This window comes from Theobroma umbraticum, unplaced genomic scaffold (assembly GCF_002168275.2).
Source record: "Theobroma umbraticum cultivar Fairchild unplaced genomic scaffold, ASM216827v3 scaffold_4.1, whole genome shotgun sequence".
In the NCBI taxonomy this organism is placed as follows: domain Eukaryota; kingdom Viridiplantae; phylum Streptophyta; class Magnoliopsida; order Malvales; family Malvaceae; genus Theobroma; species Theobroma umbraticum.
In genome coordinates, this window is record NW_018397258.1 from 5,228,287 (window position 1) to 5,247,608 (window position 19,322).

The 19,322-nt window shown below is 35.3% G+C and overlaps 2 protein-coding genes and 1 pseudogene across 3 annotated transcripts; 2 read left to right on the forward strand and 1 right to left on the reverse strand.

The window, feature by feature from the left end:
- The first annotated feature begins 5,832 nt into the window (after positions 1 to 5,832).
- Positions 5,833 to 8,804, forward strand: LOC110413678 (alpha/beta-Hydrolases superfamily protein). Its single transcript, XM_021424600.2, has 3 exons — positions 5,833 to 6,532; positions 7,587 to 7,825; positions 8,300 to 8,804. The coding sequence occupies exons 1-3, from the start codon at positions 6,365 to 6,367 to the stop codon at positions 8,544 to 8,546; spliced, it is 654 nt and encodes a 217-aa protein (XP_021280275.2). The 5' UTR covers positions 5,833 to 6,364; the 3' UTR covers positions 8,547 to 8,804.
- Positions 8,805 to 9,923: 1,119 nt separating this feature from the next.
- Positions 9,924 to 12,378, reverse strand: LOC110413598 (large ribosomal subunit protein eL18y-like). Its single transcript, XM_089783064.1, has 5 exons — positions 12,310 to 12,378; positions 12,131 to 12,220; positions 11,894 to 12,021; positions 11,567 to 11,750; positions 9,924 to 10,268 (listed from the first exon to the last, which is right to left on the reverse strand). The coding sequence occupies exons 1-5, from the start codon at positions 12,310 to 12,312 to the stop codon at positions 10,110 to 10,112; spliced, it is 564 nt and encodes a 187-aa protein (XP_089639190.1). The 5' UTR covers positions 12,313 to 12,378; the 3' UTR covers positions 9,924 to 10,109.
- A 1,650-nt stretch (positions 12,379 to 14,028) lies between these two features.
- On the forward strand, positions 14,029 to 19,320 carry LOC110413597 (glyoxysomal fatty acid beta-oxidation multifunctional protein MFP-a-like; annotated as a pseudogene). The gene is made up of 17 exons (XR_016351049.1): positions 14,029 to 14,374; positions 14,570 to 14,641; positions 14,729 to 14,782; positions 14,910 to 14,966; positions 15,051 to 15,118; positions 15,199 to 15,280; positions 15,435 to 15,490; positions 15,663 to 15,965; positions 16,043 to 16,129; positions 16,641 to 16,815; positions 16,964 to 17,085; positions 17,649 to 17,812; positions 17,881 to 18,135; positions 18,342 to 18,463; positions 18,631 to 18,752; positions 19,030 to 19,178; positions 19,263 to 19,320. The product of XR_016351049.1 is annotated as a glyoxysomal fatty acid beta-oxidation multifunctional protein MFP-a-like (transcript).
- Positions 19,321 to 19,322: the final 2 nt, after the last annotated feature.

Below are 19,322 nucleotides of genomic sequence, written 5' to 3' on the forward strand. Positions count from 1 at the left end.
GTCTCTACAAATGACTTGGCCTTTATAAGGGTTAAGATTTGATGCCGCATTCACAATCACTCGTCTCTCTTCTACAAGAACCCAAGTCTAATTTGAACTCTAATATCAAAATTTATTGCTATTAGATCCCTTTCCAAGCTATAAGTCTTGGAATATACCAAAATTTTTCAGAGTATACTCTATTCTTTATCTTCAGTTAGGTGATTATTTGGAATTAAGATAAAATTTTTATTTAGATTTTTTTTAGTGTCATGTTACTTGTCTCATCACTTTTATCTTAAATATTTGTATCTCTAAACATACCACATAATTATTAAATAATTTCAAGATGAGATTTATTGATTTATATATAATTTAATTAATTCATATATGACATATTATAATCAAATTATATCAATCAGGATAATTGTTCCTTATCTAAAGTGGAAGCTCTGTTCAAATATGGAAAGCTTTGAATAGAGTTAGGACATGAGAAAAGAGTTACTCATAGTTGGTTTAGTGTCAAACTTGTAAATAAAGTAGTTCTCGGTTATTTATTTAGTATAATTGTTTTTACTTTTACTTTTACTATTGAGGTTGTTAGTTAATTAGGCTAAACAAAATTTTCCTCTTTAGTTTAGTTAGTTGTTTTAACAAAGTATAAAAAGCTCTATTGTGTATTCATTTTTTTGTTAATAAAAAATCTGATTGAGAGCTTTTCTCAATTCTCTTCCATTGAACTTATCTGAATCTTACATGGTATTAGAGCGAGCTACAACAATTCCTCGTATGATCTTTTCTTCTCTTCAGAAATTTGTTTAAAGATTGTTCAGATTTTTTTTTTGGCTTCTCTAATTGTTCGATTGATTGGATCTTGGTCTTGTTGAATTGAATCTTGTTTTTGTTGATTTTCTAAATCTATGAATCTTGGGGTTAGAAACCAGTAATGGAAACTTTATCAAATCAAAAATCTCCAACATCAATTGTTGAAGACACCCAATCACCCTATTATCTTCATCACATTGATCAACATGGATTAGTTGTGTTAAACCTAAACTTACCTCAAGCAATTATGTAGCTTGGAGCAAATCCTTTATGTTAACACTTTCAATCAGAAATAAAGTAGGTTTTGAGATGGATCTATACCTAAACCAAACAGTACAGATCCTTTGTTTGGAATATGGATTAGATGCAATAACCTGATCTTGGCCTAGCTTTTGGAGTCTATTTCACCCCTGTAACTCCTACTGTATTTACATGGATTCAACAGTTGATGTTTGGAATACTTTGAGGTAAAATTTTGCACAACCAAACGACACTAGGGTGTGCAATCTTCAACACAATCTTGGTAATGTTTCTTAAGGGAAAAGGTCAGTAGATTCATATGTCATTGAGCTTAAGGGAAATTAAGAATAACTTAAGAACTATAGACCCTTACCACAGTGCGAACGTGGCAAATGTTATCCAGCATGCTTCAAAAAGTATTTTAATTAGTATAAAAAAGATACAGTGTTTAGGTTCTTAAACGGATTAAATGAATCCCTTTTAGCCTTAAGGTCTCAAATTACTGTGATGGATCCATTTCCTACTTTGGATAAGGTCTATAATCTAGTGTTGAGAGAAGAGAATCAAAAAAGCTTGTTAATTCAATCTAGTTCAATGATTGAATGTTCTACTATGGCTTTATCTACAGACAATAAAAAAAGGTAAATCAGATTTATCTTGCACACATTGTGGCATAAAAGCCATCTAAAAGAAAAGTGCTTCAAGCTCATTGGTTTCCTAAAGGATTTTAAGTTTACTAAGGGTAAAGGGAAATTTAAGAAACCCAACTCTACAATTAACAGTTACCAATAGTGTTGCAGCTGCATGTTCATCTTCATCTGAAGAAAAGGTTACTCAATCAAGTTAAGAAGAGGATCTCATTGGTACTAATCCCATGTCATAGATGTCTCTCATCAAGCAATAACTTCACAAGTTAATGGTACTCATCCATGATGGTAATTCTAATAGTAACCATTGTTAAGACATTTTGTCAAACACTCAGCAGACTCAACCTTCACTGGTAAATTCTACAGTTGCAGGTTTGATTTCTAACCATTTTTGCTCTAGCATAATTCAAAAATCTTTCAATCACCATAGTCATGCCTTTAATGTTGTGATAAAACCTAATTCCTAGATAATGGACACTGGTGCTAGTGACCACATTTCTTGCTGTTTAGATAACTTTTGTTCAACTTGCCCTGTGCATAGTTGCTTTGTTCAGTTGCCTAATAATGTTCAAGCTATTGTTACACACATAGAGACAGTCAAATTATCCTCTCTGTTAGTCTTGCACAATGTGCTTTGTGTATCTTCCTTCCATTTTAACCTTGTGTCAGTTAACAAGTTAACTAGTTTAAAAAAGAGTGGTGTTTTCTTCACTAATTCATGCTGTGTTGTTTAGGACCTTACCTTTTGGAAAGTGACTAGGGTTGCTAAGGTCTCTTTTAAACTATATTCCATTCAAGACAAACAAGCTGTTGAATATTTGTCCAGTTACAACATTGATAAGATTGTAAAATTTCCTTTTTCAATTTTGGTTAATGGTTATAAAACAATTCAAAAATAATTTGATGTGTGGCACTTTAAGCTTGGTCATATATCATTTCATAGAACGAATGTCCTAATGAACAATTTCCTAAAATTCATTGCTCAAAAGATTTGATATGTGATGTATGTCCCATGGCAAAACAAATAAAATTGCCTTTTCCTATTCATGCACAGAACACAACATGTCTTTTTGAAATCTTACATGCTGATGTCTGGGGGCCATGCAAAATTCCAGCTCTAGATAGTCATCATTATTTTCTTACTTTAGCTGATGACTTTACTTGTTTTACTTGGTTGTTTTTAATAAGAAATAAATCTAAAGTATCTATCATCATTTAATACTTCTATAATTTTGTTAAAACACACTTTTTTGCTACTATCAAGTGCATTAGGTCAAATAATGGTAAAGAGTTTAAGCTTATTGATTTTTTTAACTCAATAAGCTTTATACAACATTTGTCTTGCAATGAAACACCACAGCAAAATGGTGTTGTTGAACGTAAGCATCAACACCTTCTTGCTATAGCTAGAGCCTTACTTTTTCAATCCAACTTACTTATAAAATTTTGGACCAATGTAGTTTTTATTGCAATAAACATTATCAATAGAACACCTTCTAAGATTCTCTATAACAAATCACCATATGAATGTCTTTTCCATAAGCCACCTTGTTATACCTATTTTAGAGTCTTTGGCAGACTGTGTTATGCTTCCTTTTAACACAACACAGAACCAAGTTTGATAAGAAGGCTCATAAATGTGTTTTTCTTGGTTATCCTAATGGTGTCAAAGGTTACAAAGTGTATGAAATTGATGCACACAAAGTCCTTATTTCCAAGAATGTGGCTTTTTATGAACATATCTTTCCATTCCAGCATATGAACGATGACACACACCAAACTCCATTTTCTAAAATAGTTGGTATGCATGACTCTGTTGTTGGCCTTCTTAACCTCAATTTCGATACTCCAGTTCCATCAACATCATTCACTGATGAATCATCTTCTTCCAACCTAATTCACCTATACATGATGTTTCACCACCCACATCTGAGGATTCTTTGCCTAATTCACCTATTCAAGATAGTATCATAGAACATGTTTCTTCCAATTCATCTATACCTAATGATCATTCTTAGAAGAAGTACTATAGTCAAACAGTTTCCTAAGTAGTTAGATACGTATAACAGTGATCTATCTACTCATATAAGTCAAGTTACTACTTATCTTATTACAAATTACTTGTCAAATCATCAATTATTACCTGCACACAAAGTCTTTACTGCAATCTTATTAGAACTTTTTGAACTTACATCTTACCATGAAGCTGTTAAGTACTCTCATTGGAAAGATGCTATGATTGATGAGTTGAAAGCTCTTGAAGGTAATGGTACATAGGAAATAGTACCTTTGTCACCTGATTCTGATGTTATTGGTTCCAAATGGTTAGCCAAAGTCAAAATGAATGCTAATAGCAGTGTGGAGAGGTATAAAGCATGCTTGGTTGCTAAAGGCTATAATCAAAAGGAAGGCTTTAATTATCAATAAACATTTAGTCCTGTTGCTAAGCAAACCATAGTAAGAGTTTTTATGGCTTTAGCAACAACAAAACATTGGCATTTTTCTTACTTAGATGTCAATAATGCATTGCTTAATGGAAACTTGGAAGAAATGTATATATGTAGTAGCCTCAAGGTTTTTCTGTTAAGGGGGAGTATCCACCTAGTATTCATTTAGTATGCAAGCTAAAGAAGTCATTGTATGGTCATAAGCAAGCCTTAAGGCAGAGGAATTCTAAGTTTACTACTTCATTAATACAATATGGTTTTAAGTAGTCATTATTAGATTATTCACTATTTACTTATGCATACAAATGAAGTTGATTTTGTTGCCTTGTTGGTTTATGTAGATGACATACTATTAGGCAGTAGTTCTGTCAAGGCAACAGCTGATGTAAAGGTATAGTTGAGTAAACAATTTAAATTGAAAGATCTTTGGTAGAAACAGATAAAGAAGTGGATTCTACAAGGTACAGACAGTTGATAGGGAAGCTGCTATATTTGACCTGTACAAGGCCAGATCCTTAATACACTGTTTAGATATTGTCACAATTCATGGACAAGCATAATGAAGAGCATTTATTTGTAGCACACAGAGTTTTGAAGTATTTGAAGGCTTCCCTTGGACAAGGAGTCTTGGTGAAATTAGATTTGGACTTAAAAATATTTGCCTATTATGATAGTTACTAAGCTAGATGCCCAGACACAAGAAAGTTAGTGACTGGATATGGAATTTTTCTTAGAAATTCACTAGTAAGTTGGAAATCCCAAAAACAGGCAATGGTTACTCGTAGTTCAACTAAGGTTGAATAGACGTCTATGGCCTCAACTTGCTGTGAAGTGATATGGTTGAAGAGTCTTTTAACAGACTTTGGAGTGATTCAAGATTCAGCAATCAAGCTTTATTATGAGAATTTATCTACCATCTATATTTGTAAAAATCCTATTTTTCATGAGTGTAGTAAGCATAAAAAGATGGGCTGCCATTTTATACAAGAAAAGGTGCTCAGCAATGTAATCGAACATATTCACATTTCAACTGAAGATCAGGTTGCAGACTTGTTTACCAAAGCTTTGTTACCAAAGCAGTTTCACAAACTATTTGGCAAGATGCATGTTCATAATATACACGTGCATCTTGAAGGGGAGAATTAGCCAAGATAACTGTTTCTAATTTAAAGTGGATGCTCAATCGGAAGATGGAAAGCTTTGAATAGAGTTGGACGTGAAGAAAGAGTTACTCATAGTTGGTTCAATGCCAAACTTGTAAATAAAGTAGCCCTCAGTTATTTATTTAATATAGTTATTTTTATTTTTACTTTTACTTTTATTTTCCCTTTTTAGTTTAGTTAATTATTTTAATTGAGTATAAAAGGGGTTGATGTATATTCATTTTTTAATTAATAAAAAATTTAATTGAGAGCTTTTCTCAATTCTCTCCCATGATACTTCTGTGAATTTTACAAGTCAATTAAAAGAACATATTGTCATATCAAGACAATATTCTGGAAGGCAATTCCAACTTTCTATAATAAATGCTTTGATCGGCTTTCCTTGAAGTACTCGCATAGTACGTTAATGACAAAGGATTGAGTAATTAAATATGAGTTTATGCACATGTTTTTAATCATTTTCTTCTTATTTTTCGTTTTAACTTAAAACGGCATTTTTGCTATGCCTTGCCCTTAACATGCCATTTTAGTGTTTCTGGTAAGGCTGTACCAAATTTGGGTTTTTTCTTTTTCTTTGTATCTCATTTGTTTGTCAAAGTGGTCTCTGCTTTGCTTTTCTACGTGTATTTTGGGTCCAGCGTCTAAAGAAAAGATAATAGGGAAAAAACCCCATACGGGAGACGGCCAAACTCTGGTAACTCTCACCACAACAGCAACATTAGACAACAAAAAGCGAAGAAAAATAATATTTGTCCGAAAGCGAACATGGAGAAGATAGAGCATGCCATGGTGACCACCAACGGCATAAATATGCACGTGGCATCGGTTGGTTCGGGTCCGGTAATCCTTTTCTTGCACGGCTTCCCCGAGCTCTGGTACTCCTGGCGGCACCAGCTTCTGTCCCTCTCTTCCCTTGGGTACCGTTGCGTGGCTCCCGATCTTCGTGGGTTCGGTGATACCGACGCGCCTCCCTTGGCGGCTTCGTACACTGTTTTCCACATCGTGGGGGATCTCGTGGGCCTCCTCGACGCGCTGGGTGTCGATAGTGTGTTTTTGGTGGGGCATGATTGGGGTTGCGATTATTGCTTGGTACTTTTCTCTCTTCAGGCCTGACAGAGTTAAGGCTTTGGTCAACTTGAGCGTGGCGTTTCGGCCTAGGAACCGCAGCATGAAGCCCGTGGAAGGATTCAGGGCTTCGTTTGGTGACGATTACTATATTTGCAGGTTTCAGGTCATTGATTCAGCCACATGATTTTAAGTTACTTTCCTGTTTTATCTTCTCTGTTCAGAATTGCCCTCTTTCGTTTTATGATTTTGTTGAGTAAAACTAAAACTGGATTAACGAAAGTTACACTTTTAATGATCATTAATCAGTTGGTTGACTTTATATTTGCCTTGTCCAACTTTCTTCTTGCAAGTAAGTTTGAGGCCATCATCACAATTCTCCATTTCCCCTCTTCTTCAAAAATAATATTCTTTGATTGGTTTTTTGGGAGAATTAGTTGACTTACTGTTATTACTGAGGATGGAAGTATGCACTTTTCTGCTAATTAAAGTAGCTTCGTAGCATCAATCATGTGATTTTGGAATTATTGGGTTGGCCTAACTGTTTTGTTAATGGATGTCTAGCTTTTCTTTCTTTTTTTTTTTTTTTTGGGGGGGGGGGGGGGTGGGGGTGGGGTGGGGCGCGGTGGGGGACGGTGTAAAAGATTTTTAGCATTTAAGTTGCCTACATTTAGGGCTCACTTAATGGTGTCTTGGATTACAGGCCCCATTGCTAACTTTTAAGATAACAAAATTCAGTGTCCCACTCCCACAACTGCTTAGCATATGAAGACAATCTCGGTTATGGGTTGACACTTTTGATGATTTCTGCACATTTATAGACTTCTATCTTCATTCTAAATGTTTCTAGGAAGAATAATAATTTGGCACAAATGGTAGCTGTGCCGTGTGATCAATGAAGGAGCCTATGGTCAACTCTGTCGGATCAAAGAATGACATTACAATGAAGCTTAGACTACTGTTCAGTTCACTTCATCTGAGGATATGTCCCCACTGTTGTTTAAATGATTGAGACCACATTTAATATACCAGTTTTCTTCTTGCAACAGATTCAATATACAAATATTTCAAAAATTAGTTTTCTAGTAGTTTGTATCAATTAAAAACATGGATGCCGGAAATGCTTTCTGTGAGGTTTTCTTTTCTTCTTGTCAGTTATCTAAATTTATATATCTATTCAACTTTTATTTTCATTGTATGCATTCTTCATTATGCTGTAGGAACCTGGGGAGATTGAAGAAGACTTTGCTCAGATGGATACTGCAAAAATTATGAAGATATTCCTTACATCTCGCAATCCACGCCCACCTCGTATACCTAAAGAAACTGGGTTCAGAGGGTATCCTGATCCTCAGCCCTTGCCCTCTTGGCTTTCAGAAGAAGACATAAATTACTTTGCTAGCAAATTTAATGAGAAGGGATTCACTGGAGGACTGAACTATTATCGAGCTTTGGATCTGTACGTGCATGCTACTCTCATTTCTATTTTAGTTCTGATGAATCTTGACTGATATGCTAACTAGCTAATATTTTCTTGGTTCTTGATCCTTCTTCCATGCCTTTCACTTATATTTTGGAACCCTGTTAAACTTTAGAAATTTTCTACTATATTATTTGATGAGGATTAGATAAGCATGAAATTGAGGCCTAGATGTCTACAGTACTTGGTGGAGCAGTTTTTTGAAGCTGATGTTCATGCATGTCATTCAACACATCTAGTTTCGTTATCTTGACATCACATATATAATGGACTAACACTAGTGCTTTTGTCAGCAGAGAAATTGACCTTTTCCACCCATATTTCCTCGTGCTCTTCATTTTGATTAGGAATTAGTAGAACCTGATGACTCAATTCCTCAAGACTTGAAAAACTGTATCAATGGTGGAAGGGTTTGTCTGTGTAACCAAGTTAATCCAACTTTTCTTGTTGCAGAAGCTGGGAACTGATGGCACCATGGACTGGATTACAAATCAAAGTACCAGTTAAATTCATCGTGGGTGACCTGGACATTACCTACCACAACCCTGGTGCCAAGGAATATATACACAATGGTGGCTTCAAGAAAGATGTGCCCTTCTTGCAGGAGGTAGTTGTCATGGAAGGAGTAGCCCACTTTATCAACCAAGAAAAACCTGAGGAGATTAGCAGGCACATTTATGACTTCATCAAGAAATTTTGATTCTTGTCTTCTTTAGTATGCGGCTTCCCTTGAATTTCTGACTCTAAAATAAGGTGTTAAGATGTTGCAATGCATCTAGGGAAACGATGGAGAGAGCAGAGTCTGTGATAAAGGTCAGATTAAGGGTCGAAGCTAGTCTGTCAATTCAGTGTTTCAGTTCATTTGTCTAACGAACCCAAGCTTTAGTGATCTTCATAAAGCAACTTATTTCCAATTGAGATACTCCATTTAATATTACAAAGTAAAATGTGACTTAGATTAACAGTTTACTACCAGCTTCAACTATCATTTTTATCAGAGTGAGCCAGCACTCAAATATTAATGAGCAACTTGTCTCGTTTATTAGGCAATCACTGATTAGGCCTAGGCATGGAGAAGGCCTGTCACCTGTGCACCTGACTATGGTAGGTAAGTTCAGCGATCAGTATAGCCTAACCATAAATTCTCTTATCTCTTACCTTCTCAACTACACAAGAAGTGACACCCAACCAGCCATGTATTTTATCTAAACAATCTAAATTCTCAGTTTTCTATCTTTTTGAAGCTAAGAATCAGAATATGTATGTCTTAAAATCCAAGGGAGAGGGGAACTCTAAACTCACAGCAACCTATTATTTACAAGGGGAACATGATATGTCGTGTCATCACACCAACTCCGCTTTACTGCAACCTTACTGACACAATGGCCTATGAGTTATTGTCAACTTTGACGCAATCTCACGATTTTATTGCACAAAAGAAATCTCATAGATTAAAATCTTACAATTTTGCCCTACAAAAAAAACCTCATAGATTAAAAATGATATGAACCATTAAACGTCCAATCTCACTCAACTACATAATAAAGGTTGTTTAAACCATTAAATACTCACTCTATTACACAACCAACATAAAATTCATAACTCCCGTGTAAGACAATGATATCCTCCGAGCTTGCTTCCTTCATGTGACATTCACATGGTTCCCGCCGAGAATGTGACACCAAGCCCAAGCCAAAATTATTTGCGTGTTAAAATAGTTGAGCATTGACGACGCCCAGACCAAAACAACTAGAAAATACTTGCAAAACATCTACGTTCAAGTGAAAATCTTGTAGCGTCCTTGCATGGTTCAGAGCAGTATGGAACATCATAATCTCTTAGATTTTTCATTCTGTAATGGCAACCCATAAGTCCTTCATAGAGATCCAGAGAAACGTATTCAATCATTCTAAAATTTCCTTCATGAGATAGATTAGCTTTATCCCAGGGCAAACCATGCCATAGATTGATGAGCTTATCCTTGCATGATTCAGAGCAGTATGGAACATCATAATCTCTTAGATATTTCATTCTGCAATGGCAACCCATAAATCCTTCATAGAGATCCAAAAAAACATGTTCAATCATTCTAAAATTTCCTTCATAAGAAAAATGACAAAAGATTCGAAACTACAATAACATTCCATGAAAGAGAAAAAGAACAGAAAAGGTGGAAAAATGATAAAAAAAGAAAAAAAAAACAAAATGCCCATTTTCATGATCATAGGTTGATAAGTAATTTTCTTCCAAGGCAGTTGAGAACTCAAACCCTGAAGCCTTTGCTGTTCCTTCTTCCTCTAGCCCTCTCAAATTTCCTTCCCTTTGACCGCACATAGGGCTTGGTGTGACTGTGTGGCACACCAGGAGCTGGTCCAAAGTGCTTCACAGCCTCACGAGAATTCTTTGGGCCTCGAAGGAGAACCTGCAGATTTTCAACATAGAATTTGAGTCAATTTTTCACCATACCACAATGTTGATCAGTTTTCAAAGGCAATTCCTTTTGTCAAACCCCTAATTAAAATGTAAAATAGAAAGAGAAACAGGGGAATGATGTGTAAGATAGAAATAATTTAATGGGTATAGTCTTAAAAAATCAAAATATTTCATAAAGGGGTGGATTGCATAGATAAGAAGCATCCAAAATGGTTCAGCCTCCTATCATCATGGCCTAATTAGGAAGTCCATAGCCCTTGCACTATGTTTGGTACCCAAGAAGGAAATAGAGGGAAGGGAAAAGGATGAGGAAAGAAAAAATTAAGGAAAGGAAGGGATGTTTTGTGAGTGTTTAGCATAAAAGATGAAAATAAGAGGGAAAAGAGAGAGTAGGATTAAAATTGGAAAGAAAAGGAAAAACTATTAAGTAACAATAGTGTTTTCCTCCCATTTTTGGAAAGATTAGATTTGGGGAGAGGGAAAGATACAAATCCATCCATTTTCCTTACACTCTCCTATTTCCCTCCTACCAAATGAAAGAAAGAAACACTATTTTTCTTCCAAACCCTTTCTTACCTTACTCTTTCCCCCCTACCAAACATAGTCTTAAGAATGGCCAGTAAAAGAAAAGGTATCAGGTTGAGTTCCACACACCTCAGTTTAACTAAGTATATTTAAACAACATAGAAGAGTTTGAAAATATGGAGATCTTAATAAATGAAGAAAGAGACAAAATAAATAAAAGTTTCTGTAGTATACGCTTTCCTGTTACCCTAACACTCAAACCCACATCTATTTTAGTTTGCAGTACCTTGATTAAAAAATAAAAACAGAAAAAGATTATATGAGGAGCAGAACCTCTCTACATAAGTAAGATGAAAACAGCAATTCCTTAAAGATTCATAATATCCCAACAGCTAATGATATAATTTAAACAGTTACTGCAACCCCTCAACTGCAATATGCATCTGGATAATCATACAATTAACTACTAAATTCACAGCTGCATTGAATTCAGATGCCAAGTCTTGAAACATTTATCAATTTGTGCCATTAGCACTTTGCCACTTCATACCAGTTTAAACTAGCAGGTGATATCATCTACCTTTCCTACCAAAAATAAAAAAACAGAAATTCGAAAGCTAGCAAAAACAAGCCAACAATTCCAATAGCAAAAGCAAGCCAACAATTCCAATCCAAAACCTGATATTTTCAGCCTATGATTGAATAGCAAGCAATCACACAATGAAGAAAACTGAAGTCAGTGATCTGTATCAGAAAGCATACCGTGTTCTGACCAAGAGGTGCTCGAAGAGCAAGTTGGTCAAATGTCAAGCATTCCCCACCAGCCTTCTCGATCCTTGCCCTTGCTGTCTCAGTGAACCTTAGTGCAGTAACCTTCAGTGCCGGAACTTCATACACACGAATATCATCGGTGACAGTCCCAACAACCACAGCAATCTTATTCCTCCTGGTCGGATCAAACCGATAACAACAATCAATCACTCATTACATGAAATTTTCAAAAACAATTTCCAACAAAATAAATGAAGCAATAGAAATATAATAAATAATAAATCTAATAAAACAAATTGAAAATAACTATAAATCACCTTGCCCTTCGTGAATTCAATCAATCTGGAGAGAGACAAAGGTGGCTTGTTGACTTTGCTCATAAAAAGCCGCTTCAAAATCACCGCATTGAATTGTCTCCCAGTCCTTCTTACCAGAAACCGGTAAAGCTGGTCATAGATCCAAACTCACTTTAAAAAACATTCAAATTTCTTTATTAAAAGGAACTTAACAACAAAAATAGCAAGAACGAAATGAGACTGATAGAAGAACAAGAACCTTGACGAGGAGCTTGAGGTAGATATCATCGGACTTGGGGGCAGTTCTCTTAGACTTCTTGCTCTTGCCTCCGGCGACCAAGTCGATACCCTGAAATTGCAACAAAAAATAATAATGTCAAAAAGAAAGGAGAGAAATGGCGGCGGTTTGTGTTAGAAATTTGGAGAGAAAAGAGATACCATTGCTGGTGAAGCTGCTTCAGGTGGTTTTGGGGGGGCGGGGAGGTGGGGGTGTGGAAAAGGGGAGGCGACTGCTGAGAGAAGGATATGTCCTTAGAGGGAGAGAGCTAGGGTTTTAGAGATCGTGCGTTTTATTTTGTTAGGGAACAGGTGAAATTAGGTTTGTCGTTGAGATCCATTGATACTCCATAGAAGGGCCCGACTCGCATTTCTAAAAGTCTGCAGTTCTCCTCTTGTTGGGCAAACTTTCCATCGCACTATGGGCCTGGTCTGGGAACATATCAAATTGCTTAGAGTTTAATGATTTAGCTAAGTTAATTAGAAGGATTAAACTTTTAGTTAAGTTAATTCTTGCCCCAACTTTTTGGATTAGAGTTTAATGAATAGTTCCTATTTCCATTACATTTTGTGGGCTATATTCACTGTACATGTAATTATAATTCATGGTTACAGTTGTATATAAATAGGAATTTAACATAGTTTTTTTTTAAAACAATAAATTTGATTAAACATAGTAAAAGTTAGATAGTTTAATTTCACATTTGAGTAAAAGTTTTTTCTTTTGAATAATATATTTTGATAAATATTTAGGATAGGATTAAGCAAAACGACTATTCAAAAAAACTGATTAAATTAAATTACGTTCGATTAATTCAACTCATTTACAGGTTTCGATTTTTAAAATTTGATTATTCTTTTATTTATTCGATTCAATTTTTGATGAGTAAACCTTATGATTAAATTGACTGAACATGAAATGAAATATTTTTAAATTATACATAAATACATATATATACACTATTTTCAATAATTCTCATTAACTGTTTCAATTTATTTAATTTAAGTTAATTTATATTTTATGTTGTGATGAGATGTGATGTTGGATTTGTTAGGTTGAAATTTATATTTATATATTAGCTAGATATGTTATTATATATATTTTTAATTAATATAAATCTATTGAATTGATCAAAGTAATTCAGTTTTCGACTGATTTGATTTTCTTTAGAAATTTGATTCATTTTGGTTCTTGGAATTAACAAGTTTGATTTGTTTGACTTTATGATTGTTAGTAAAAAATTGATTGGACCAACTACTTGCACACCCATAATAAGGGTTAATACATGATAAAGTGTAAATATATAAACTATACCTTAATCTTAGAGTGTCACTTTAGAATTATATAAAAGCAAAAATTTAAAATTTTTTAAAATAAATATTTTTAAGAATAAGAGTATTTATTTTTAAATATTTTAACTTTTAAATTTATCTATTAATAAGATGATAATATTTGATTAAATGATAATGAAATAAATTTATACATTAATACTGCACCAAATAAAAACTTTTTAAAAAATTGTTATTTTTTACGTGGAATAATATATGACAATAAGTAATTCTTCCCTCTAAGAAAGAAGTTGAGAATTTTTCAGTAAGGCATCAACCTTGTTTTTAACGGCTATTGTGGTATATCGACCAATAGCCTAGAGGCACCATTTTTGTTATATTGGTGGGAATTTAATGAGAGCATGCATATCTTTAATTTTCCCAATAAAAAAAAAACGTTGCTGACTCATTTTTCCACTCTATGGCGTATACTGATGTATTGATTTCATGCAGATAGTATTTTGGTCGCTTTGATTATTTAATTCGGTAATTATTTATTCATAATTTCTGTTTAAAAAGTAAGGCTGGAATCTCTTTCCCAAATTAAGAAAAAAATTAGGACTGTATAACTGGAATCCGAAATTAAAGAAGAAGAATACGGAAATTTCGCTCACTTGGTTAAAACATTTTGCAGACTGTGCGCCATCGAACAGTGAAAAAGACAATGGCAGAGTTTTTAAAAATGAAAAAAAAAAGAGAGCCTATGACTGGTTGGTTAAAGACTTAAAGCCATTAAAGTACATGAAACTGGAAACGCGAAAGCCAGCAGCGGAATTGGATAGAATAGCAGGCAAGATGGGTCGAAGAATGAAGGGAAAATCGTTGCTGGAAGTTGGAGCTGATGGCGTTGCAATCATCACCATCAACAACCCACCTCTTAATTTGCTTTCTGCTGATGGTTGGTATTATCTGCCTTTTACCTTTTCATCTCCACTTTTCTTCTCTACTATCCAACCATTAATTCAAGAAAGTTACCGGTGCCAGACTTTGATTTCTGAAGCTTACCCTCTGTAAGCTGTTATTGTTTTCTTAATGGACCAGACTTTGTCTCTCTAAATTTTCTGAATTTTTCGTAGTGCAAATTGATTTTCAGTGTTACTTAGCTTTAAGGAGAATGTTGAGCAGGCTCTGCTAAGGGACGATGTGAACGCTATAGTTATTACTGGTAAACGTAGACTAGCACTACTGTGCATTATCTCCCGGGGAGAGGATATTTATCATTTGAATGTAATGTCTTGAATTATTAAAACAGGTTCAAAAGGGAAGTTTTCAGGAGGCTTTGATGTCACAGCTTTTGGGAAAAAGGGTGCATCAAATATTTCTTACTCTTCCTCTCTCTTTTTTTCTCACTGCCTTTGTATGGCAGGGCTCTGCGTTGACCCTAATATTATCTACTAATTTAATTATCCTCGATTTACATCTGTATATCACAAGAAATCATGGAAAGCTTGGCTTTTGGTCAATTGAATTTATGACCGTCATTTTAGAAGGTACATTTATACATTCTTAAATTCTCTTATCTGCTATCAAGTTTTTCTGCAGGTCTCTTATAAATTTCTTTTGGGATTTCTTATCTGCTAGAAAACCCTTCGTAGCTGCTATTGATGGCCTTGCTATAGGTGGGGGACTGGAGATTACGCTGGTATGTTTTGAATGCGATTGGTAGTGACCTTACCACGTGTATTCGTAGAAGTTCTGATGATTTACTTGATACCTCCTTAGGCCTGTCATGCACGCATATCAACATCTTCTGCACAACTGGGCCTGCCTGAGCTTCGGTATGGAATTCTTCCTGGATTTGGTGGTAAGGGCGCGCTTATGTAGATGTAGATAATTATTATTTAATTTCCTAGGTCCTATATGGAAGAATTTTTTGGCAGTTTAATTTTCCCCTTAAGAAAAAGCAAAAGAAACCATTTTTCCTGACTTCTTTGCTCTTCAGTCTTATCTTATTTCAGGGACACAGCGCCTGCCACGCCTTGTAGGCCTTCATAAGGCTCTTAAAATGATCTTGGTATGATCACTCCTTTTGCTATAGGAAGAAATCATGCTAATATTCTTAACATGCAAGCTTCATTTTCCCTCCCTTTCTAATTGATTTCATACACTTGTAAAGTTTCTCTTCTTTGGCTACATATTGAGCAACAAAAAACATCATAAGTAATTCTTCCTTTCTCTCTCTCTAGATGTCCAAATTTGTGAACGGAGATAATGCTCAGAGCTTAGGGCTTGTAGATGCCATTTCTTCTACAGATGAATTGATTACCACCGCTTGTCACTGGGCTAAAGACATTTTGAATTGTAGAAGACCATGGGCTGCTAGTCTTTACCAAACAGACCGATTGGAGCCCTTGGCAGAGGCCAGGATGATCCTTAAGCATGCCAGAATGAAGGCCAAAAAGCAAGCTCCAAATCTCAAACACCGACTGGTCTGCATTGATGTCATTGAAAAAGGTTTAGTGCATGGTCCTCGTGCTGCACTTTGGAACGTATATTTATGGTCATCTTTTTGGTTCCTACTGCAGATAATCTTATTGGTGTACAAGATGACATCCTGATTTTTTAGGAGTCAGAGGCATTAGCAGAACTTCAGCAATCTGACACTTGCAGGAGTTTAGTCTACTTCTTCTTTTCCCAGAACAGAACCTCCAAGGTATACAGTCATAATAGCTATAATTGTTCTTGATCAAATCTGAAAGGGTTGTTGCTTCTCATAGTTAAACCTTTTTACATCTGTACTCTGATGCTGATCTTTTGGCATGGTTGGTACCAAAACTTTGGTTGACTTCCTTGATAAGGGCTCAGTTGTGAATCAAATTTAAAAGTAGTTGATATAAACACATATTTCTGTGAAGTCAAACAAAATCAATCAAGCTACAGTTGTAGCTAAATTTCAATGCTTAAAATCATGTCTTGATTAGTTTGGAATGCTTAGGTTGCAAATCAAAACTAAAAAAATTAATTGATATGAACACAATTATCTCCGAAAAATCAAACAAATTCATTTAAGCCCTATGACTTTAGCTATATTGCAATGCTTAAGGTTGTGTCCTTATTAGTCTACATGTAACAAAACTTCTAGTTTCTTGATATTTTGAAATTGATCTTGTTGAGGCATCTTCTTACTCATCGAATGCTTATCCTTGGTCTAAATTGGTTAACAGGTTCCTAGTATCGCTGATCTGGGTTTAATCCCGAGGAAAGTGAAGACAGTTGCTGTTGTTGGTGGAGGAATAATGGGTTCTTCAATAGTAACAGCATTCATTCTTAGTAATTACTCTGTCATTTTGAAAGAAGTGAATGAAAAGTCCCTGCTGGCTGGAATTGAAAGAGTTAAAGGTGACAGCAAACATTTATTTAGGTGAAAGATCTCTTCCCCCCCTTCCCCCTTCCAACCTCACTCCCCGTCTGCCTCTTACCCAAGAGCTTTTTGTTCGAACTTTTTCTGCTGTTATAACTTGTCTCTCTTTTTCTGTTTTTTCTCCAGTAAATTTGCAAGATCATGTCAATAAAGGAAAATTGGCAAAAGCGAAGCTTGACAAAATCCTCTGTCTCTTTAAAGGTGTTCTCCACTATAAAGGTTTTAGAGAAGTGGATATGGTTATCGACGTTTTTACTGTGAACCAATTGTTGTTTGAATCTCTCTCTCTCTCTGTCTCCCCTCTCCCTTCTTTCCCCCAAACATACATCTAATCCATTGCATTCTAGGCGTCTAGCTGTTGCTAGCAGCTCTAAAGTAGAGCTTGTTTAAGTGAAACACTAAGCATAAAGAACTGGAGTGATGAGATAATGTTGGTCCAGAAAATTGGGAGATGAGCATTTATATCCACCTTGTTTGCTGACCTGCAACAGCTATCTTCTACTGGCTACTCCTACCCTTCCTGGATCTATCACTAAAGCTACCATTAAATCTTGGGACAATTTCCTGATATACAAGAGATATACGTATAAAATATGTGAAAAAATGCAAAAAGTTGAAACCCCTAAGAGAAAAGTTGGGGAAAGTGAAGGTGGAGGGAAGATAACATGGAACAAGTAAAAGATTGAAATATAGAACAGCAAGAGAAAGCGAATTCGAGAATAACAATAATTATTTTTAGATTTGAGGTTGTCAAGAATGCTTTCTTTAATGGTTGTTTTTTTTTTTTTTGTTTCCTTTGGTGTTTAAGCAGGCTGTGAGTGAAAATACTTATTTAAAGTAGAAAATTTTTGCTAAGCTTGAAAGATATTGCCCACCACATTGCATACTTGCTAGCAGTTCTTCCATGATAAATTTAAATTTAATCGGTGAAAGGACAAAATTGCAAAATCATATTGTCGGGACTCATTTTTTCTGGTATCTTTGCTTTGAGCTTCTTTTGGTTTTAGTTTCCAACCTAGCATTGATGTGTGCTTTTGATGCAGTCAAGCCCATCTCATGCCACTCCTGGAGATAGTTCGAACAAAAAACACATCTCCTCAGGTCATTGTTGACTTACTAGCTATTGGAAAGAAGATGAGGAAAATTCCATTAGTGGTCCGCAATTACGCTGGATTTGCAATTAACCGGATGTTCTTTCCTTATTCACAAGCAGCTATGAGGCTTGTTGAACATGGTGTTGATCTCTATCAGATTGACCAGGCAGTTACTGGGTTTGGAATGACAATGGGGCCATTTAGGTACTTTTAAAAGTGAAAAGAGTAGTATCTAGGTTCTAGTTTAATTGCTACTAACAACAATTCTGTTCCCAAAAGAAAGGAAAGTGTTTGGTTTTAAGTTTTTCCAACAATCTGCATCATTATTCTCTTTATGCTTTTAGCACCTTGGCCAAAAATTTGATTTAGTACCCATCAGTTTGGCTCTAATATTTGTGTTCTTGATGCAGAATGATTGATTTTGTTGGTTTTGGGGTTGTAACTGCAATGAAGGCCCAATTCAGCAAGGATTTAGGAGAAACATACTATGAATCAAAGCTGATTTCAGTCATGCAAGAGGACAACCGAGCTGGTATGTTGTCTGCCCCTTTCCTGAAAGTAACTGACAATCGTATTTTGGCACACTATTGGGCCAAAAACTGACCAATGGAAATGGTTATTGAGTATCCTCCTCCTCTTTCTATTTATGAGGCTTATACTGCTCAAGTATCATATTTTGATCTCTATTTCCTGTTTCAGGTTGAACTACACAAAAAGGTTTCTACATGTATGACAGGAAGTCCAAGGTTACCCCTGATCCTGATATTAAGAAGTATGTCAACAAGGCCAGGAGCATCTCTGGTATTAGTGTTGATTATGAGGTTATTTACCTCCCCTTTCTTTCATTTACATGAATTTGTTAAGTTATATTTCTTTTGTCAGGTTTCATGATTGAGCTGATAGCCAGTTGGGCAAAAAGTAACAGTTATAAGACTTCACCTTTTTCTTTTTAAAATTTCCCTGAACTTATTATTGACAAGTTCTATATTGCTTCTCTCTGTGTGGATTCCTGAATGTCTAACTTGAAATTCCCTCCCTACTCTTTCTGCCTCTCTTTGTGTGGGCATTGACATCTGGTGGCTTTGAATTTTTACTCAGTTGATGAAGCTGTCTGATGAAGAGATAGTTGAAATGATTCTCTTCCCTGTTGTCAATGAGGCATGCTGCCTTCTTGAGGACAGAATTGTTGTCAAGGCATCAGATCTTGATATTGCTTCTGTTAAGGGCTTGGGGTTCCCAGAACATAGGTTTGTGCTCCCCTTCCTTCCTTTTTTCTTTTAGATGGTTGGATATTTAATTTCTAATTTTAATTCACCATATGAATGTCTTAGGGGAGAAATCATTTTTTGGGCCGATACTCTTGGATCAACATATATATGTTCAAAATTGGA